Source organism: Diceros bicornis, chromosome 6, assembly GCF_020826845.1.
Source record: "Diceros bicornis minor isolate mBicDic1 chromosome 6, mDicBic1.mat.cur, whole genome shotgun sequence".
Classification (NCBI taxonomy): domain Eukaryota; kingdom Metazoa; phylum Chordata; class Mammalia; order Perissodactyla; family Rhinocerotidae; genus Diceros; species Diceros bicornis.
In genome coordinates, this window is record NC_080745.1 from 71514614 (window position 1) to 71538524 (window position 23911).

At 41.8% G+C, this 23911-nt stretch overlaps 1 protein-coding gene across 3 annotated transcripts in view; it reads right to left on the reverse strand.

The window, feature by feature from the left end:
* SORCS1 (sortilin related VPS10 domain containing receptor 1) overlaps positions 1–23479 on the reverse strand; it is a 477606-nt gene extending 454127 nt beyond the window's left edge. For all 3 annotated transcript variants that reach the window (XM_058543953.1, XM_058543955.1, XM_058543954.1), the window contains exon 1: positions 22682–23479. In XM_058543953.1, the coding sequence (XP_058399936.1) occupies positions 22682–23239 (558 nt within the window). In that variant the 5' untranslated portion in view covers positions 23240–23479. The remainder of the gene's footprint in view (positions 1–22681) is intronic.
* Between the last annotated feature and the right edge of the window lie 432 nt (positions 23480–23911).

Below are 23911 nucleotides of genomic sequence, written 5' to 3' on the forward strand. Positions count from 1 at the left end.
AGGAAAAAATGGAAAGTAGATTCTTAAAGGTACAATCAGGCCCTCACACATGTACACCAAGACTTAGACATGAGTGAAACCTGCATACATTAGGCAGTTCCTTCACCAAAAGACTGCTTTGATGCAATCCATACTCCACAAGACAAAACATAACCAATCCTTGTGGACTAGTCTTTTGGCAGGCGCTTCTTTGAACTACTTCTAGTGATTGCACAGTCATTTCTGAGAAACCTGGAGTCACCAAGACATAATAATAATAGCCCAGACATAAAGCTAATAATAATAACTGGCAGGTAGATATTCAGAACCTCGATGCACCTAACCAAGCACAAAGTGTTTTATGTATGTTCTCTCACTTGCCTCTCACAACACTTCTGTTGAGTCGCCATTTTGAATTTTTTTGCTAAGTTTGAAGAAGTTGAGGTCTAGAGTGTTTAAATAATTTGTTCAAGGTCACCTAGCTGGTAAAAAGTGCAGAAAAGATGCAAACCCAGTTTTGTGGCCTCTAGTGATTCTCTTAACTATTACATTCCATTCCTCCACATGAACAAAGAGAATGTTGAAGCAGCTTTCAAACTAAACCCAGTAATAAAACAAGCTCAATATTGATCTTATCGTCATTCATAATTTTCATTTGCCTACCACTCAAAAAGAAAATGTGTATAGCTATGTTTATCTGAACATACACTAAATATCTCCAGCTTGGGCAACCAAAAGTTCCTTGAAAAATCTAAGTTAGGTTTACCACTACCATCACAATTCTTTCATACATATCGATTCCAGGAACACAAGGTTTCAAAAAGCTTTTAAAAAGTGTGCTATGATAAAAGTTGTTAAAAATCAAACTTCTAATTTCATGACATATGCAGTTTTACTGTCAGCAATAATTTCACACTATGATTTTTGTGGTTTATTTCTTTGTGGTTGACTTTTAAGTGTTGAGTTTTCAAATAAATGAACACACATTTGTTCTTATTGGACCGTGTTGTCACAGACTGAACTAAAGCTCTGAATGTTCTCAGTGAATGCCTATAATGCTGCTTTTTAAGCGAAATGCATTCTGCAACCTGCTTTTAGTAGAAAATTCTTATGTTATGAAGGCCTGCTGTCTTATCAACTTTTATGATAAGGAAAAATATATATATACACACACATACATACATGTTCCCATAATAAATTATTTTCAAGACATCTGTAGCTACATCCTCTCAATATCCCAACATCTAACATACATAGTACTTAATTTGGACTGGGGATTGTGCAAAATGCTTTACATACATGATTTCTGGTAATACTCAAGTTAATCCTGTTAAGTGGATGCAATATTAGTTTCATTTTATGGATGAAGACTGTTTTGCAGAAATTAAATGACCTATCCAATGTTGCCCAACTAGTAAATGGCAGAACCAAGAATCCAAACCCCAGTTTAAATTTAAATCCAAATTTAAATGCCATATTACACTGCTAGTGTTTTGAATCCTTTATAAAAATCAAGGGCATCCACACTCTAAAGTCCTTCACAGCATGTTTAGTTCAGTCTCTACAGTGCTCAGATTGCTCATCTGTAAAATGAGGGCATTGGAGAGAATGACCTCAGAGATCTTTCTGCTTCATAAGGGATCCAGAAGTTAACAACACTCAATGACCAAAATCAGACTAGTGGAAAAACAAGGGATGAAAGTATCCAGCAAAATCCCCATGTGCACTCAAATTGAGTTCATAAGACTTTGTACTGAGCATCCCTTGGGTGAAGTTTTATCTTGTCTACTTTTCCAGAGATGGACACTGTGGAGGGGTGGGGCGCATACACATTATCTAACACTAGAACAAATTAAAATTATTACTGTCTCCTCTAGGTAAAAGCATAAACTTCAGCATTTCCTCCCTGGGCCAAATGTTAGCACTGCTACTATTCTCCAAGCCGAACAAGCTGAGAAAGTATGCAATGTGCCCAACAGGGATTATTGGACTATTTTTCAAGAAGGTGGTAGTTATGTAATGCAGACTTGCTTTGGGGCAGTGCTCAGACTATTGACTCGAAATTGTTCCTGGCTCTTTATCATGTAATACAAAGAAGTTATTATTACTGTTTCGTGTTTGTGTGCATGTAGAAGTCCTAGGTAGTGCGGCGATGGCATGGGGCAGAGGAATCCCTTAGGATCCTAGTTAAGGTCCTAATTGGGTCTATTTTAAAGACTCGCTGTAGCAAAGAGGAGTTTTTGCCTTTGATCACGACTCCCCAGATGCCTGGCTTCATGCTGAACACAGGAGTGTCCCCCAGCTCAGTCCCAGCGGCAGGTCCTGCACTGAGGGAACTATGCTGAGGCAGCAGTGTCATTTTCTGTCTTCGGCACCATCCCTCAACTTCTCTGAATACAGCACAATCAAAAACACCAGTGTTCACCTTTCTATAAAATAGCCCCATTCTTTCCCCCTGACTTGCAGCACTATGGGGAAAACAGTCTTAATGGCTTAAAACACTTACAGTTCCTTCATTTTAAGGAGTGGAAAAAGATGGTGGAGGAGGAAAAAGATATTAGGTGTCTTATATTATCCTCCCCAACCAATTCAATCGCTTTAGTCTTTCAAAGCTTTCCCATGCAATTCTGGGAAAATGAATCCTCTTCATCTGCCACCTCCCAGAGACCACTCTCCATTTTCTTGTGGTGTCCAAATACAGCAGAGGTTTGGGAGGAGGAAAAATATTAAAATGAGAGCCTGGGAGATAAGGATTCCAGGAGAGTTACTACTAGGGACTGAATTTATTAATCCTACTGGGGATTGTAGTGGGAGCTTGGATTTTGTGGCACAGAGAACCAGCACTGCGAGAAGCAGCCGAAACCACAAGTGCTCATCTTGTATAAATGTTCAACGATGCTCAGAAGAAGACATTTTAAATCATCTTTATCAACTGATATTTCTCAAGAACTAATGTGAGAAGGGCACTGTGTTAGGCACGGCGACCAGAGGAAAATAGATGTCATCTGTTCCTTAAAGCTGCTCAAAATTAATTTGAATATTTATTAAACACCACCTGTGGGCTCAGCAGATTTACCCATAGCCTATATTTACATGCTATTTGCATAGTGATCTATTTTAAAATGTCTTAGTATGGTTCAAATCTATATCCCTATGAAGCCATCTCAATCATTAGCACTTCAGTCCAATGTCGAGTTTCACCTGTTGCTCTTCTCCCAGCTCTTCTTACAAACCATTTCAAATCCTTCTCATCACTAGATCATAGATAGGATCACACACTTACAGGTTTATAGAATGAATGAGAACTTTGCTATTGTCTAGACTGGCATTTTCATTTTGGAATGGAGGAAATAAGCCCAAAGAACTAAAATGCCTCTTGTCAAGTACACAGGAAATTTGTGGTGGAAGTGGGGCCCACGCCCAGGAATCCTGACTCCGAGCACACGCCTCCCTCTAGCTAGCTTCTGGCATTGCTGAGGTACTGTATATTTATGCTTCCAAAGGCAAAGGATGAAGTACATAATACACAAAAGATATCACTATTGATTACACACATTCTGTGACAGACTGTGTGCGTTGGCCCTGCCCTCTGTAGTGTTATCTTGAAAAAGAATGTGTAAAAATCACAAAGCCCCAACAGCATCCACGGTCAGGCACTCAGCTGCTCACACAATGCCTCACAAATGGGCTCAGTGGGTGAATGAATTCTACAATTAGCTTTCTAACCAGTCTCCCTTTCTCCAATATTTCGTCCATCCAATTCGTTGCCATGTTTTTTCTTCCAAACTGAAATGTTGATCATGTCCCTCCCTAATACTTTCAGAATGAAGTCCAAACTCTTCAGCCTGGTTTGCAAGGCCCTTTGTGATATGATGCTATTTTGCCTCTCCAGCCTCATCTTCCTCCCTCACCTTCCACCCTGTGCTTCCTTTAATGGGCGGTTCCCTCTCAGACCTGTGAGCTGCCACATGTGCCAATCCTCCCATGTGGAGCATGTTTTCTTCAATTCTTCACCTGAAAATTCCTATTAATCCTTTTTATTTACCACAGACACGATACATTACCGCTTCTTAGAAGTCTTCGCTGATATTATCTCCTCACCCCACCCCTGCATAGCCGCATTCTCCTTCTCTGTAAACACCTGTGTATTGCATCTACCAAGTTGTATTTTAACTGTTTCTTTTCCCCTTAGACTTGTGAACCACTTGAGAGGAGGACTATTTCCATATTCTCAGCCCTACCAGAAAGTTAAGCACATGGTAGGGTTTACTGATGCTACAACAAAAGGCACAGCATTAGTAAATAGAAAACAAAACTATGAGTAACCACAGTCAATATTTTTAACTACTACTGTCTTCTTCCTTCTAAGTCTTTGCTGACCATAGATGATGTTCCTGGGTATCAGAATGGTCAGCCACAGAGCAAGGCACATGTTGACCCCATCTCATCATATAAAAGGACATATCCATATGGAACCATGCCAGAGTTTAAAGACAGAGCATGATCCTGCAACTAGCTTGTCTCTGCCAAACAAATAAAAGCCCACGGCCTTGCCCTAGTCAGCATTCAGCAGTGAGTGGCTGAGGCCAATGCAGGAGCCAGATTCAGCACCGTCTTACAGGGAACAGCTCCACCTGCTGAATTCCTTGACACTCCTCATCCCCTTCAGCAGTTTTCTTCTAACCTGTGAAGGCATGGTCACAATCTTTGAGAAACGATAGCATCACAGAGGGAAGAGAGGCATTTTGCATTCAGCCACTTGCCTACATTTTGTAGAGGGTTATAAGGATATATGCATGACCAATATCCTCTTGAAAAGGAAAAAAAAGGAAGTGTTATGTCAATATGCCAAGGCTTGCTGTAGTGCCTCTTTTAAAGAATGAAGCCACCAGGGTGCATGGTGCTATTTAATCTATCTCCCTCTTCAGCAAGGTGGCGATAATCTCTACCTTCCAGTGGAATGAAGGGGGAGGTGTGATCCATCAGCAAACAACGTGATAAACACTGACGTGGGTGGTAGGTGGTGTTAAAACACCGGCAAGCAATGAATAAAGCAGATTGTTTGGTAGGAAAATCTTGGGCAAACACATTAGGCACTTCTTGATGGTATAAGTTATTTGAACTATCAGGAATAGTGAAGGGAAAGCAGCTGAATTGAATCATCTAAAGAAAAAAATGAGGAGACTGGAGAAAGGTCAGAGACCAGCAACTTCCGGGAAGGAAACTTTTCACCAGTCATCCCAGATGGGCAGATTGCAGAAATGGTGTTGTCTAAAGAATGCAAAACGCATTTACTATCCTGCTTTTCTGTCTCGACTGCAGTCCAAATATTGCATTTTAAGAAACATGAAATATTTTTTTTGCTTTTTTTTCCCACTGTGCAGGAAAATTAGCCAGCATGCACCAAGTGTTTTAACAAAGAAAGAGAATAGGTCTTAATTAGAAACCCATGATTTTGCAATCAGTTTAACAAAAATAAAATATAAGCTGGCCTAAAAATAAGAAAGTCCATTAAAGACATGAACAAGTTGGCTATAGGGTAGTTTTAATAATAAATCAAGGTCAGACCATTCAAATTTGTTCTGTGTTGAATTAAAGCAACTTAGCTGTTAGGGTGAAATATAGCAGGCTGCACACAATACAATCTAGCTTAAACAGTCCTTGATTTAGAAAAAGAAATCAAGAACTCCTTAAATAGAAAGGAGCATTTTCCAAGTGAGAGAAGGAATTATTGCAAGAAAGAAGGACCCCAAATTCTTTGCTAAATACCTGTCAATTTAGCTCTATTTTTAATTTAGTGCTATAGCCACTACTGGCTTTGAAATAGTTTTATCATTTTTTTCATCTACACATAAAATGTTTGCTTACTCATACAACTGGGTCAAGCATTTTGGTTTTCATAGAAAAGCAGCCCTACAGTTTCATTATATCCTTATATAATACAATTTGCCTCAAAATTTGAAAACAAAGCACAAACATTGAATGAGATTATCCAGCTACGGGGGTAAGTATGGCTGATCATACAGATACAGAGGCAGAAGCAGAGATGTGCATGTATATATAAATGTCCTTCATACACACCCACATACACACACTAATTTGCCAATGTCCATGATAAAGAGAACCCTGAATGTTTATGTCTCTTTAGATATAGATTTCTGTGAATACATTTTTACATGATTTTAACCGTGACAACCAGTGCTCTACCTGTTGCCTAACAATGTTCATCTCATTTTAAAAAATGTTTCCTCCATATTTTTTTAATTAACTCCTAAGAAATGAGTAAGCTGGGGGGGTTCTGAAAAGTCTACCTCTCAAAAGGAGTCCCGGATCATAACCCCTTAAACCCTACAGAGAGTCAGTAGATGGACCACCAAGCTCTAAGCTCATGGAGGGTCAGGACTCTTACTGGTTTTGATCATGAATAAATAAATCTCCAGTGCCTGGCATATGTTCGATATGTCTTAGGCACTTGATAAATACTGGTTGAATACATGAACAACTTGAGGCTCCTTGAAGATGAAATGCCATAGTATTCTAAATGCAGTAGAATATAACGGTGAAGAGCTGAGGTTTTTAGACCACAACTGTCTGAATTTGAATCCCAGTTCTACCTTCTGCTGTCTCTGTGACCTTGGGTGAGTTTCTTAACCTCCCATTGTTTAGTTCCTTATTTCTAAAATAGGAATAATGAAAGTACCTACTTCCTATTGTTGCTGATAATGTTTATTACTAAGATAGTGCCTGGTACATTGTAAACACCCAACAAGTGCTGGTTATGATATTAACTATCACGGAGCCCTCAATAAACAGCAGTCCTTACCCACTTTTAACTGAAATCTTAGGATGTCCAAACTCGCTTGGGAAACCCAGCAACTGTCAAGTTACCCTTTCAGGTAAATGTGCCTGAAAGAGCCTATAGGTTTAACCCATTACTCTTCTCATTGTCACAGTGCTCTCAGTTCAGTCTATTATCACAAATGCAATTTTATCTCTCACAATGCAATATGTCCTCATCGCTTCTCAAATGTTCTGGCCCTGCTGGTTCTCAATCTGGTTCTCAATCCAGCTCCTTAAATGAGGAGCATGAAGTTATTTTCTCCCTCAGGCCTGAGGCAATGCTAGCCCCTACCATCCTTGCAGCTAGAACATCAGACTTCATTAAGATGCACCCCTACCCTTCCTGCTATGAGGAAGCTGTGACTCCAACACAGGTCCAACACAGGTTGATTTATTTGGTTAGAATCTATGCTTCCTCTCTCTCTCTCCCTCTCTCTGTCTCTGTTTCTCTCTGTCGAATTTTGGGCCATTTTTCCAGAACAATTTTGATGAGGCATTCCAGATAATTCATACTTCATTAATCAAGACAGTGAAAAATACCCAGGCAGCACATCATTATGGTGTCTCAATGCTGACCATTTCCCTTCCCTACTAAAAAAGGCCAATAAAAGGATTCTATACTGCTCTAGTGTTCTGATTTTTTAAAATATGCTAAGCATCTCCTATGTGCCAAATACTGGTATTTGAAAAAGAATGAAATGGAGCCTTGCCCTCAAGGAGCTCACTATTAATTGGAACACAAACCCGATGATGCTTAGTGCTTAGAGAGAAGCATAAAGACAGTGACCGGGCACATACGATAAGATGTCTTCTCATAAGATTCAGGTGTCTCTTCTTGGAAGTCTTGGAGAAATTCTCAGAAAGGAGGTGATATCCAAGTGAGGACTTAAAGAATGAAATGGATTTAACTGGACAGAAATGTTGCTGATTAAGTTTCTAAGCAGAGGAAGTAGTATAAGCAAAGAGACAGGAACAGAGAACCAAAAGCCCACGTGTGACTAGGAATTTGCAATGGCTAGGAGTATGTATGCCCTTGAGGTACGAAAACCAAGGTCAAAGGACCACCCTCAAGTTAGCATGCAGATGACAACTGCGGCATCTTCCTGTGCCTCACTGCTTACATTCTCTCCAATCCCCTAAATCAGGAGTTGGCAAATTTTTCCTGTAAAGGACCAGAGGATAAATATTTTAGACTTTACGAGCTATACACTCTCTATCACAACTACTCAACTTTGTCCTTGTAACACAAAAGGAGCCATAGAAAATATGTAAATGAATGAGTGTGGCTGTGTTCCAATAAAAGTTTATATCAAATAAATAGTTTATATCATGTGTCACAACATATCACTTCTCTTTTTATCTTTCTTAGCCATTAAAAAATGGTAAAAACCATTCTTAGCTTGAGGGACATACAAAAACAGGTGATAGGCCAGATTTGGCCCATGGTCCATAGTTTGCCAACCCCTGCCCTAAATAAACTACCTCAAATCCCACCTGCAAAAGAAAGATAAATTAATGTCTTTCCCTATAATGGGAAATGTAAATGTTACTTCTTTACAGATATTTTCAAGATCTACATTTAAGTTGAATAAAAGATACTACAGTACTTGTAAAGTTGGTGAGCTTTTAAGGCAAATATTATTTTCTCCTCCTTTTCCTAAGATTTTAATTTAAGTTAAATGAATATCAAGGGGAATCTCATACAGGAAATAAAACCAGGGCTTAGGTAACTGGAAAAGAGGTTGTCTTAGTTCATTCAGGCTGCTATAAGTAATACCATAGACTGGGTGGCTTATAAACAACAAACATTTATTTCTTACAATTCTGGAGTCTAGGAAGTCTAAGATCAAGACACCATCAGATTCAGTGTGTGGTGAGGGCGCATTTCCTGGTTCATAGACAGTGCCTTCTCAATGTGTCCTCACATTGTGGAAGGGGCAAGGGAGTTTCTTAGGCTGCTTTTATAAGGGCACTAATCCCATTCATGAGGACTCCATGCTCATGACCTCATCACCTCCCAAAGGCCCCACCTCTTAATACCATCACCTTGGGGGATTAGTTTTCAATATATGAATCGTAGGGGCAGGGCGGCAGGACACAAACATTCAGATCACAGCAGAGCTCATCCTAGTCTTTGGGGGTAGTATTTATATGTCTCAGGGCATATTTATTACCAGGTGAACAGTTCATTCTCAAGTCATTTCTATCACAAAATGACAAAATTCCTTAGTCGTTTAATCTACAGCAGCGCATTGCTTAACGACGGGGATACGTTCTGAGAAATGCATCCTTAGGCAATTTCGTCATGTGTGAACATCATAGAGTGTACTGACACAAACCTAAGTGGTATAGCCTACTACACATCAAGACTGTATGGTACTAATCTTATGGGACCACCATCATATATGTGGTCTGTCATCGACTGGAACATTATTATGCGGTACATGACTGTACTACAGCAGGACAAAATGCTAGGCAAAATTTCCTGTCACAACACCCCAAAGCCACGTCTGGACCTTTTAACATCATCTCAAACCACAGTCTGTTTGAGAGTCATGTGCATGGAAAGAGTTCCACCCTTTCAACCACTAATGGGCTGGTAAGCCAATTACGAGAGCGCATGTTCCCTTTATCTCTGACCATACCTTTCCTCACCTGCTACCCCTGGTCATTTTTTTTTCTTTTATCTAGAAGGCCGACGAGAGGGAGGAAAAGGGGCCAACCAATTAAAAGCTAAAGGTGTTCTTTGGGAATATTCTATATATTTAATTTACGTGTGCTCTGACTCTTGTTTGCAAGGCATAACTACTTAAGTATGGATAACACTGGTGAGGAATACTCTATTACATTCTCTTACTGCCTTGAATAATCATACTGCAGTCCTAAGTGGTGACCATCCAACTCAGCCTAATGTACCCAGTTCCCCAGATTGATTTGGGAAACATGTCCAAGAAAATGACATAAACACCCACTTTTAACTCTTTCAGAGCAAAAATATACAATATCCAAGGAGAAGCCCCACCACTCCTTAATCAAATTTCACTGTGAATAGAGAAGATAGTAACACTTTAAAGTTGTTTTTGCATCTGTGCATGTGCGTGTATGTGTGTGTGAGCACACACGAGTGTGTAAAGATTCAGGGGAACAATTTATCCCTTTGGGAAAATCAGATTCCTTTGGCCAATTGGATGCCAAGTACTTAATAGGATATTTTAAACTGGAGAGTCTAATCTGATAATGTAAACACATTGTGAGCCTTGGTTCCAAATATCTTGGTCACTAAGATGAAGAAGAAAGAAAGTCCCACTTACAGCTTGTTGACTGTGCTAACAACCTAAAATGAACCCAAAACCCAAGATTAGGGGCGTTTAACATGGGCAGGAGTGGCCTTCCCTCCTGCCCATCCCTATTCTGTCTGCAAAATTCCTAATTTTGTATAAAGTCCCAGCTTAAATGTCACTTCCCTTTAAAGCCTTGCCTCCTACTCTCAGGCAAAATTAGTTGTCCCTCACTCATCTTTGCTCCCATACCACTTTGCACAAAACTCTATTACAGCTATTACCCACTTATCACACTAAATTGCGATTTATCCATTTATGTGTCTGTCTATTTCCACCAGAATATGCACCCTCAAGGCTAAAGATCAGGTCTTATTCATCTTTGTATTCTCAGTGCTCAGCACAGTGCTGACACAACAACCACTTAAAACATGTTTTAGTATTTTTATTATTAAAGAAATGCATGCCCATGTTAAAAATTCAAAACTGCTCAGACTAGTATAAAAAGAAAGGTTAAAAGTTGCCTTTTCACCATCTAGACCATCAGTCACATTTCCCAAAGGAAATCACTCTTAAGAGATTCTCAAAAATGCATAAATACTACATACATCCCTTCCACCCCAGACCCAGCAAACCAACATATATGGCTCTCAAAGCTGTCATACATGCAGGACTGGCTGCCTCTGCTAGCAACATGACATGGCTGGGTGCAAAATGCCCCAGAGCAAAAGGCCAGAGAAGTGCTGTCACTGTAGTAGGAAGGGTAAATTCGGATTAGGAATCAGTTCTACTCTGTACTTTTTATGAGTTGATAAAGTTCTTTCCACTCACTGACACTTCTCTTGTTTTCATCTCTCATTTTATTTCTGTGATTTACTCCACATCTTCATGCCCCTGTGACAACTCTTTCTTTTTCTCTCAGTCTGTCTTTCTCTGTCCATGATGTCTCTGTCTCTTCGTCTCTCATCTTTTCTTTATCCCCCTCTTTCTTAATCTACCTCTGCTCTCTGTCTCTCTCTGCCTCTGTCATGCTCTCATATTCTCTCTCTTTCTCCCTCCTCCTCCCTTCCTCTTACTCTCTCTCTCTCCATCTCTCTGCTTCCATTGTCTCTCTGTCTCTTTCTCTTGGTTTCTTTCTCTCTCCTTGTTCTGGAGATCTTTTCACTCACCTCTCACAACAAGTAAACACCCATACCATGGCCTTACAACACTATCTAATATTTCACTCTTAAGAGTGGAGAGTTAAATGTTGTACATACAGTTGCTGTGAATGTACAGAGAAACACAAGGATGCATATGTCTGTTATGTATGCACCCATATGTACATATATGATGTAGAGAAGGATACCAAGATCAGGATAGAGACTGAGATTTCAATTGAAATGTTATGTTTTTTATTGGGGAACTGGACTACTAAAATTTCCAGGAGGTGTAGTCAGGTTGGTGAAATTACCTCCAGCTCGCTAGTGTGTGCGCTTTCTCTCTCTCTCTCTCTCTCATCAACAAAGGGGATGATAAACAAAAGGCCTGGTAGCCCCCGCTGCTGAAGAGAGACACAGATCTTGCTGCTTTGCAAAAACCCTGGGCACCAGCTCTGTCCCAACAAAAGTAATTGGAAGCAAATCAGGCAGTTTGGACGTGGGCTCTTTGTCTACCTCAGTTGCCTGGAATTCAGTTCTAATGAGGCCAAGTTCACAAACAAGCTTGCTCTCTCTTGTTTTGTTTGTTTGTTTTCACTTTTCAAATAGCTTTTAAAGCAATGCATGTTTATCGAGAAACAACAGCAGCAAAACTATGGACAAACAAAAAACATCACCTACAATCCCAACATTCATCATAATCACAGGCAAACATTTTGATTCACACCCTTCCTGTATTTTTTTCTTTTTCACAAAAGTGGAATTTTATAGTACATAATAAGTTTTTTTTTTAAATATTGAGCTCTTACCATGTCCAGGTACATTTCTAGGGACTTGGGATATACAAGGGAACAACATAGACAAAAAAAACCCTTGACTTCATGGGGTTTACATCTGTTCTACTTTTAATCTGTTTTTTTCTCCCTTTCTGGTATTTTGTGGGAGGTTTCCCAATTCAATATACTGTATACATTTACATAAGCAATCTTTTAATGGCTGAATATTCTACCACATTCATGTGCAAGGTCATGCGTTGTTTGTTCTATGTGAAAAGCCAGTTTTCCCCCATGGAAATAGCAAATAAAACAGCAAATATTTAGTAAGCAAGTTGTGATATTGTGATTTATAATAAGAAATATATATTTGGTCTTTGTCCCCATTTCTGGCACAGAGCTTCTAAAACCCTTGGAATTTCCTGTGAGGAGAGCAATAAAGGTGTCTTTTATTATGTTAATGAGGTGACTTTTGGACTGCCTAAAGATGGGGCTGGTTGCCGGGAGAACCAATCATGTGATTGGAGGGTGGGAACTTCCAGTCCTACCCACTGGACTTCAAGGGTGGGGAGAGGGGCTGGAGGTTAAATTGATTGCTAATGGCTGATGATTCAATAAATCATGCCTATGTAATGAAGCTTCCACAAAAATCCCAAAACACTGCATTCTCAGAGCTTTAGGGTTGGTGAACACGGAGATTTGGGGCACAGAAGGTCCGCTCTGCCTCTTCCCTACATCTTGCCCTATGCATCTTTTCCATTTGGCTGTTCCTGAGCTATATCCTTTTATAATAAACCAATAATCTAGTAAGTAAAATGTTTCTCTGGTTTCTGTGAGCTACTCTAGCAAATTAATTGAACCCAAGGAGGGGGTCAGGGATCCTCTGGTCTATAGCCAGTCCGTCAGAAGTACAGGTGACAACCTAGGCTTGCAACTGGCGTCTGTAGGAGGTGGGGACAGTTCTGTGGGACTGAGCCTTCAACCTGTGGAATCTGATGTTATCTCTGGGTAGATAGTGTCAAAATTGAGTTGAATTGTGGGACACCCAGCTAGTGTCTGAGAATTGCTTGCTGTTGTGAGGAAACCACCTCTGCCCCAACACACACACAATGGAAATTGGGAACAGAATCCTATTACAAGTATTATGTGCAAATAGCAAAAGATGTTGAGAGGGATGCCAAAAAGAGTAAGACAGGGTCCCCGCCTTCATTATAAGAAAATGGAACTGGAGTGAAAGAACATAAATGCAGAGACAGAAGCAACATCATGAGCAACATGTTACAAACATCTTTTAGTAGGCCACACTTGAGCATTATTAGTACTAGTATTAATACTAACAAAATCATGGTGATAATAACAATAATAATAATGATAATATCTAACCCTATTGATTGCTTATTATGTGCCAGATGCCACTATAAGCAATTTATATCTATTGTCTCCCTTAACAATCAAGAAACTGCATAAAAAGTATATCATTATTATTTCCATTTTCGAGATGAGGAAACTAAGACACAGAGTTATAAAGTTAATTGCCCAAGTTCACATATCTAGTAGATTGTGGAGTGGGGATTCAAACCAATCACTAAACACTATATTTAAAATAAAGTACTCATTTAGCCACCTAAGACATGTCTTTCCCACGGTCATATGGACTGCCAGGAAGGATAATTGCCTAGAATATATTCAGTGACAGAAATATCACCATCTGGCAGAAAGGCATCATTTTCTTCTGCTCGGAAGGCCATGTGCTGTCCCACGTAATTATCTCTCATTCTCCTACAGAGCCTTCCACGGGTGTTCACCATTGGGGTCATAGTTTCTTTTGAGAAACTGATAAAAGCTGTGGGCTTCAGCTCTCCATGGGGAAAAATAAAGCACATGGACATAATGTTGCGTAGACAATGGAAGGGGTTCATAGACCCCAAAACTAACATGAATCTTAGGGAAATGATTTTCAAACTTCTGTGTTCCTAACAATCTCCTAGAGAGTTTATAAAACATAAAGATTCCTGGTCCCCATCAGCAGATTCAAAAGCAGGTCCCATGAAGACAAACTCTGAGAAATGCTGCCATAGGTGCCCAGGGAGAGAGCCTCCATCTCGCAGGTAAGAATACCTCCATCAATTCGGCAAAATGCAAGTCAGGGTAAAGAGGACTGCAGACAGGTTTCTAAGCAAGGTGACAACCATGCCTAAAATAGCCTTTTCTCCCCTTTAAGGATTCTAATCAAGAATGTGTGGTGGGAAGAGCTGAGATAAGGGGAAGACCTTTTACTTTTAACCCCTCCACACACACAGGCCCTGGAGCAGAAGGACGGATGACCCACAATTTTGTGTCTCAATAGCCCCTATCACTCTGGTTAGGGGAAGATGACTAGAGGCATCAATCCATTGGCTGCAGGGCACAACACGATTAGTTGGTTGTCTGATAACATGATTCTTATTAGCACTTTCTTTAAAAAGTGTATGAGTTGTCCACATTGTCACTCTAGGGTCATTAGCCAGCAGGGAGAAACCAAACAGCACATCCCACACTTCTTCCCAGGATAATAAGACTAAGACGACACACATTAATAACCCCAGGTGAGCCACTCATGGGGATGGATGGATGTTAGGGCTCTGATCAAGAGGCATCAGGGACCAGCTTATTACCAAGTAAAGTGCATCAAGTCAGTTACCTAAGATCGCGGTGACGTGACAGGAAGAACCCTGAGATGGGGTGCTCACATCAAGAGCTCCCCTACTGCCCCTCGGCACTGACCTGTGGTGTTCTCTCTAAAGAAACTCAGAAATAAACTCTTACCAAGGGAACAACGTGACCAAAAAGAAAAGGCAGAAAGGGCAAAAATCAAATTCCAGCTCTGCCACCTTCTACCCGGGTTACCTCAGGCAAGATCTTTAAGCCTAGACTTTCACAGCTTTAGAATGAGGAGAATGATACCTAGTGCGTAAGGGTGGTGTGAGGTTGAAGTAAAATAATGTGGTGATGCTCTAGAATGTACTCCCAGGGAAGCTGTTCACTAAATTAGTGGTTATTTATGTTGTTATTGTTAAGAGGGACTTCTGCTATCATTAACATATCTTGCTACAGAAAGCTATGCCTATTGTTCAGCAAACTCTCCTTCCTCCCTTTCTGCACCCCAACCCCCAACCCCTCCCCCAAAAGTTAGAAGTAGAAAAGTCAATAGCTGATAACTCAGTGATAATCCTTGAGCAAATAAAATCCATTGGTATCAACAGGCACCTCTTCAGTTTGACTACTACAGCTCCCAAATGTTGACATGCTAGTTCCCTTGACAGAGACCATACTTAATATTATTTTCAACTAGATTTCATCTGCATAACAATTAAAGAGAAGAGGTGGCAATCTCTCTTTTCTCCCCCAACTCCCTGCTGCAATAAGCCCAGTCATAAGTAATCTTATCTCCGAAGTCCATTAGCAGGGGAGCACATACAGTGGATAGGTTATTGCCGAAGACCTCATTGCAGAAAGTCCCATCATCTCTCTTTAAGGTCCCTTTTAAAAGGTTTAAACAACGTCAAGAGCATGACTTTTGACAAGGCCACTTGCTCTGAAGGCCAGAACAAATAACTTGAGTAGCTGGGCCTAGAACTCAGGAGCTCCATGGCCAATATCCATATTTCTTCCTGAAATGACAAACATTATAGAACCAGGTGCAAACGCTTCAGGCAAACCATGAGGCCAGGATGCAGCTGTGTTCTAACTCTTGCCTGTGGAAAGCGAGCAGTGGGCTAACCGAAGAATCTGTCGTACACTGTGACAAAACATTTTTGATCCTCCTCTTCCACTAACTGACCTGCTCAACAGTAATCAATGCCTTCATTTCTCTATTTGAAAAACGTAGATAATATTTGTCTTTCCTGTCTCACAGGGCTGTGGTCAGAATTAAACTGAGGTAATGTTCCAATCTTGGAAAACTGAAGCATTTTGCAAAGGAAAAAGGGTTATAACCGACATAACACGGTATAACAACATTCAGGAGTGCTATTGAAATAGACACAATATCTTTTATACATGTGTAAAATTTCATGTGGGATTCCCTACAGAGTATTCACGTCCTTTTTTTTTCCTACCTACATTTTAGAATAGCCTCTGTTCTTTCCTTATAAACCTTACACAGTAGGATTCCACTTTTGTTTCTCGCCAACCCTTTCACTATTCCCTCCATCCCATCTGAGTAGAGTGCGCGCTTCTCAAGAGTAACCATTACACGTCCATGGAGCCTGCTTCACCTCACACTGACCACGCGTCTTCGCTGCCATCCTCTTTGGCCACTGCAGACACACTGCTTGCCCAGTTTCCCCTCTAGGACACACAGATACATTCTCCTCCCTTTCTAGCCAGAGATATAGGGCAGTAATTGAGACATACACAAAGACAAGACAAATATTTTACATACGTTTAGGGACTTAATGTAAGCTGGCAGGGAGCCAAATTAATTTACCCACCAGGCAGCCTGGCCAGTGATACTTCTGATCAAGAACTTTAACAAAAGAAAGTCCTTTTGAGAAAACTGTGTGTGGAAAATGTCAAGGTAAAAATGAAACAATAATGACTCCAGCTGAGATTTAATGTGCAAATAAGGGCAATCACGTCTTTAAGTGATCATACAGGTTTTTATTTTCTGTGGGGGCTGGGAATATACCTAAACTCATTGGCTGGATGTGTATATTTTTTGCTTAAATATCATATTTTTAAAACTATTTTGAAGATTAAAACTTTAGCTAACATAGTTTACATTTAATGTCAGTTAATTTTCTGGACATAGGAATTTTTACACCTCTACTCTTGACATTTACTCACACCATCCATTCATCTCAAAATATCCTTGTAATAATCTCCATCTCTTGATTAAAATTTTCTCTACATTTCAAGGTTCAGTTGAAGCACTTGCTCTGCAATAAAGCTTGAAGACTGCCCCAGCCAGAAGATGTCCATCCCTCCTCTGAAATCCTATAGCATGTCATGCCCTCAGAGGACACTTATCTTCTGCTGCCTCTTCAGAGGATTCTATGGGTACAAAGCTGGAAGCACTTTGAGGGCAAATATTATTTCTTTTCATCTTTGTGCATCATTCCACATATGCCCACATATTATCAGTGCCTGACAAATATTAGGACTCAATACATATTTGTGGAATGAAAAGTAAATATGATAATTTATGTAAGATTCTTAGCATAACGCTGCCACATGGCAATTTCTCTTTAAATGTGAGGATTTAGGGCTGGCCCCGCGGCTTAGCGGTTAAGTGCGCGCGCTCCACTACTGGCGGCCCAGGTTCGGATCCCGGGCACGCACAGACGCACTGCTTCTCCGGCCATGCTGAGGCCGCATCCCACATACAGCAACTTGAAGGATGTGCAACTATGCCATACAACTATCTACTGGGGCTTTGGGGCAAAAAAAGGAGGAGGATTGGCAATAGATGTTAGCTCAGAGCCGGTCTTCCTCAGCAAAAAGAGGAGGATTAGCATGGATGTTAGCTCAGGGCTGATCTTCCTCACAAAAAATAAAATAAATAAATAAATAAATAAATAAATAAATAAATAAATAAATAAATGTGAGGATTTATTATTCTCTTAAATAAATTAGATAATTACATCAGCTTTTGTACCCTAGTCTATAAGTTTCTGGAGTCTTTCTTTAAAAAGATCTGGATATAGTTCCCAGAGACAACATTCATGTCATTTTACTCTAGAAGGATTAAATATCTTAAGAGATTTTTACTTTCCAATTTCACATTAAGCAATTTTTTTGTCAAAAGATAGCAAGTTCCCTAACGTGAGGATGTGATACAATAAACCTAATAAACTATGTTTTGCTGCAAATCCACAGTGAAATAAATGCCTGCTTGGATCTTAAACGTCTTGATTTCCTAGATACGAATAGATACGAATATGAACCATGGAAAAATGAAGAATCTCATGAAATAAAAGGCTTGCTCACTTACAGGTCAAGGGCATAGGTCACTGTGCCATTTCTGCATCCCCAAAACTCCCAATGCACTTTATTTAAATGTAGTAGGTGCATAATACCTTCAGGTTCAACAACCTATTAAATTAATTTCAGCCTGAAAAGGATTTCAATGGTGCTCTAGTGTATTAGTATCATTTTGCAGAGGATGAAAGTGAGGCCACAAAATTTTAACAGGCTATGACTACATATCTAATTTTTGTGTTCAGCCAGGACTATAACCCAAGATTCTTAATTCCCAGTAGAGAATTATTTCTTTAACTAAAATAAGAAGTAGCATTTATTGAGCACTTACTGTGTACCAGCCTCTTCATATACATGATGTTTAATCTTCAGGAAAAAGCCTGCAGAAAACGTACTATCCCCATATTTTAGTTGAGGAAACTGAAGCTCAAAGAATTTAAGTGTCTGGCTCAAGGCAAAGTGCTGGTAAGCAAGAGAGCTAATGTTCAAACTCAAATCTCTCTGCTTCCAACACCACTGCCTTCCATGTCACACCATATCAACGTTCGTTAATAGCATAAAGCACTGATCAGAGAAGGAATTATGTGGGCTTGCTAGAGAAAGCTAAAATCTTTTACCATTTTGCTTAAAAAAAGGTAAAAAAAAATTTCAAAATCTATAGCCAATGAAGTGTTCATACCCAACCCCTCTATAAAAGTAGATTTGTAATTAACTTAGAAAAGGAATCTATTCCTGAAGAACACCAGATCTGAAAGCTGCATAATGGCAAGTTACCTCGTGCTCAATGAATCACCAGGTGCAGAATCCACATCTCACTAAAGATGAAGAGGTGGGCAGATAAGAGAACAACCAAATCACTCCTCAAGGGAAAGAGAGCAACGTGACAGGCACATGTGACAGTCCTTGCTTTTCTACAAAGAAATGGAACTTCCAGCTAAGACTATGCCCTATCCATCATCATCTGAAATCCACCCAAGATAGGATTATTTAAAATACAGATTCCCAAAGTCTGAGTTTTTCTGTCCTACCTTAAAGTCTATAAGACAAGCCATTCTGTGGGATTTTGGGGTCAGATCCCACTGGGTGCCAATCTCTGCTTCATCACTGAACTGTTGCATCCTCTGGGTAAGTCATTTAGCCTTCCGGAGCCTCAGTTTCCTCCTTTACATAATGGGAATAATAATATCTACTCACAATATTTTTGTGAAAATTAAGTGAGATGATGAATGTAAGGCATCACGCAAAAACCTGACCCAAGTTGGTACTCAGTTTATCCACTAAGGTTGGATGGTCCATGTCAAGTCCCAGAACAACTAAAGGCAAAGAAGTTCATGAAAATCAACCAGACCATCATGCTTTATCATAAATGCTCTATTAAAGATAACATAATGGCAAATATGTCAAGTAAAAGCCTCTGTTAGCAAATCTTATAACACCATTTCCAGTGAGAAAGGGACAAGGTGGTGAACTGAAATATTCAAATTGACTCCAGCATAGAAATATGAAAAAGAGATATTAACACTTGCCACCTACCTATTACCTGACAAGGATTTTATAAGGATTAATGAGTGTAGCACTTTGAAATTCCTTGGAAATAAGGTCCCATCACACACACATATATATACACAAAAATATATTTTAACAAACTAAGGATTACTATATAAATTTAGATCAGGGCACAGCATGCCTCGGATGAGTAGGGTAGGAACAATATGTTCTTGCTTACGACACCAAGCTCATGACAAATGATTCATACCCAGCACCTTTCATGCCAAAAGATCCCCCCAGGTGTTCCACCAACTCTGGCAACAGTTTCCATCAAGCTAGACTGCAGGAGGAAGGAATCACATCGCGCCCACAGAGAAGGCAAAACAGTCATGTCTTTACACAACTGCACAAGTCCAACAGTGGAGGGGCAGGAAGGAGATGGGAAGGGGGTGAGGGAACCATCAGAATTTCTCACAAGTTTGACAGGCAGCCTATAATTACCATACATTTACACTGTTAATGCAGGTGTTATTGGAATCAGGAGCCCTACTTAGCAAAGGCTTTTAGCTAAAGGTGAGACAAGTTCAGTTCCCTATTGTCTGCGGCCCTGAATGTGTTGAGGGCGGATTTACGGGGGACGACATCTAAATGTGAAAAAAATGAGAGCCCCCAATCCTATCCTCAAGGGTAGGTTAGCGGATTTCTCCCTCTGGGGGAAAGAGAAGTGCTGTGAGATGAGAGTTTCAAACAGGTGTACAGTACTTTACAGTCACCATGCCCTCTTATGTACATCCTGGCACATAATTCTCTGTAATGAATCCGACAGGCATTTTGGAGATGAGGAAATTCACACTCGGAGTGCAATCAACTTGCCAAGATGAAACCACAAATAAGCAGAATTAGAACTCAGATCTCCACTCTGCGTTTCATGTCACAAAGTTGCCCAGGAAAGTTTCTTTCTGCCTTCTTCCCCTTTAAAAACTATTTTAAACTTTGTCTCTCCTATGAATCTGGGCCAGCTTTGTTTTGGAGGACCTAGATAAAGACTATTGCTCTCCCTCTACCATCTGTACGTATACACTAAAAAAACAATTTATGTGTAGGCAGCAGGATGGGGGGTGGGGCGGCTGTCCTCACAGAAGAAGAGACTTCAGGGGGGAGAAATCTTATTAGTGACATGATTTGAGTGCTCAAACTTTTAACATGCACCACCTTGATTATTTCCTACATTATCTCAGATTTCCCTGCAAGTCGCCCATGCAAGCTCTGACCTTAGTAAGCCCAACTGGGTTTATAAGCACCATTCAAAAAAAAAAAAAAAAAGGCTGGCAGTGCTTGGCACCATATCTTAAATGAAGTTTAAAATTTGCCAAAAACATACTCTCCTGTTCTCACTCTTTCCAAGCTCTTTCAAGAGATGAACTAAAGTAGAGGTCTAATGGGTGAGTGATATTTTACAGCTTGAATTACATTAAAAGCCAGAAATATTTTGAGGCCAAAATCCTTTATTTCTTGATACAATAAGATCTAATATGTTTGATGTGTTTGCAATCTCCCCTTAAAGCCAGAAGCTTCGAGTTAAATCACTTAAAGCAGTGCAAAAGTTACTCAATCAGTTTAAGAAGATTCAAATTCAAATTGGGGGATTAATTTTAGTGGTTATGATATAAAAGATAGGATAGTTAAGTTAAGGCATGAGGACAAGGATCTCCAGAATTTGAACGGAAAGAATTTCGGCTTCAATTACTTGATTAAACCTCTCCTGAGAACCATATAAAACCACAGCCTCAGTCATGAAGGCTGAATTGTAGGCAAAATCCTGCTGGTGCTCTCAGGACGGAGACATAATACAAAATACTATTTATCACGATTGCCTTAATATAGTTGATATCTATGTACCTGAGAAATTCATAATGACAGACTATTATTTTAAAATGTTCATGACTTTCATTAAAAAGCTGACAACCAGCACAACTCACTAAAGTGGCACTTCCTCTGTGTCTAGGAAGGTTTCTGGCAATTACATCACAACTGAAAACATCTGAAAGGTACCAGGATGTATAGACTGTGCATATTACAAATACTACAATCTCAATAACCTGACAGAAGCTGAAACTTTGATTTTTTTTTCATTGTACCTATCCTTAGTTTTTATGTTTTTCTTGTCTGCCTAATGGCAGCCAGGAGAAGTTTCCACAGTTTTAAATAGTCTTCAGTTATCATCAAAGCTGGTTCTTTACTATTTCCGTTCATTGAAATTTCCAGGTGCAGTTTAAACTAGAATAGCTACCTAAGATTCCAGACATGCAGGCTTTGCCAAAAATCTAAAACCTTCCCTGATGTGGCCAAAGCTCATGGATTTGCACCCACTCTCCCCAGTGTCAGCCTCCTGGAATCCGGCAATCCCTCTCTTCCCCTCATAAAGAAAAAGCTAAGCCTTTATTTGTGCTCTTCACTAGAGGAGGTCAGGCAGTGGGGGAGAACAGGGAGTTGTTGTCACTGGGATATATCTGATCTTCCTGGGACTGATCACGCCAGAGAACAACCACTCATTCACAGGCTGGAAAGCCCCAGCTCTCAAAACACACTGGCTTGTGCTGTTAGAAGATGCTGGAGAGTTCCCGTCCTGAAACTTGCATCCACTTGGTCCCCAGAAACAGAGAATACATCAAGGGCACCTTATCAGCCACTGTCCATTGCATTTCTCTTCCCTTGTGGGTAAGAGGAGGTTGGCAGCTCTGCATAAAAAATAAAATTAAAAGCCTACAAACAAAGCCTTCTTGATCTTACCTGAGCTCATCCACAAGTCTAGCAAGTAAAGGGAAAGTCACTTGAGGGAATGTCAGCCAGCCTGGAAATTTAACCCTTTCACCTCCGCATTCAGAATACTTTGACCCCCACCCCTACCCCCCTACCCCTGCTTGCCTGGTCTTCAGATCCATACTACACCAATGTGACCAAAGAAACAGGAAATAGGGATTTACCTGACCCTTTAGAAGCGTTATTCGGGTTTGGAGAGGACTCTGGTTGTGTTGGGGGCTGGGGGTGTTTGGTCATCTAATAGGTAACATTAACTCCTGAGGGAGGTGAGCAGGGAAGACCTTAGTTTGCAGCGTCTTTCAAGTCCAGAAACCCCATTTCCCCAAATTCTCTATCAGATCACAGAGCCCACTTTAACCCTTTCCATCTCTCACCCCTTTGCCCTCAGTCCCATTCTACTCACGCTGCTGTTGTGGCCAGACCAGTGGACCATGGCTTGGTTGTGTGCTGAGTCGCCTGTCAGCGCGAACGTGGTGCTGGTCAGTCTCAGCTCCTCCATCCGGAAGCGAGTGGCTTTGTCCGGGTCCCGCTCCAGAGTCCCAGGCTCCTGCTGCCCTCCGTCCCTTAGCACTCCCCGGGGGTTTCTACTCGTGCCTTCTCCCCGTTCTGCCTTCTGCTGATCCGCTGCACTCCGTCTCCTCCGGCCAGAGCGGGGAGCAACCGCCACCGACGCCCCGGTGCCGGGGGCCCGCTCCAGGAACAGCGCTCGGTCTCCCGGGGCCACTGCGAACAGGGGGCGCCCAAGGAGGGGCAGGGGCGTGGCAGGAGCCCTGCCTCGCGGTCCCTGGTGAGGAAAGCCCCCTGGGGTCGGAGCCCAGCGCTGGGCCGAGCTGGGGTGCAGCGGGGGACAGCAAGAGCCGCCGCCGAAGGCGCCCGGGGCGCAGAGGACCAAGAGCCCTGCGCCGGCGAGAAGCGCGCTCAGCCGGGCTGGGGAGCCGCCGGCCGCGCCAACTTTTCCCATCGCAGGAGCAGAGAGGAGTGGAGAGAAGGTTCCGGACCGGAGGTGGAGGCGCGGTGCTCTCCGCTGGCCGGCTGTGGGGGACAGGCGCTCAGGACCCCAACTCCATCCAAGTTGGGCCGCGGCGGGGGCGGACGGAGGCGGCGCGGGGCAGGTGGCTGCCGCTTGTCCAGGCTGGGCTGGTGCCGAGCGCGGGTTCGGACCGAGCGAGCCGCCGCCACGCGGGGGTGGAGCTGAACTGAAGTCACGGGCGGAGCGGGCGCTGGCGCGCTGGCAGGCGACGCGGGAAGGAGGGCGGGCGCTGCCGGGGCTCCCGGCGCCGCGTCCCGCTCCCGAGCTGCGCTGCGCGCGGGTGGCTGCGGGGACCCGGGGCGCTGCCGACCCTCCCCTTGGGCTCGCCGCCGCTGTGGCCGCCCGCTCCTCGCAGCCGCCCGCTCTGCGCCCGCGGGGCCGCGGGTCTCCGCGGTGAGCCCGCGCGCCCCTCCGGTGGGGGCGGTCAGCCCGGAGCTCGCTGAGTGGTCACTGTGTTGGGGAATTCCTATTCCTGTTTTATTGTTTCTATCAGTCTCTGTTGCTGTTTCCTTTTCCCTTGGTCTTTTCCAGTTTAGGTTAGAAGGTAGGGATGGATGAGCTCCTGCTCTTTCCCTTCTTAGTCTCGGTGAGTTGCCGTCTCGA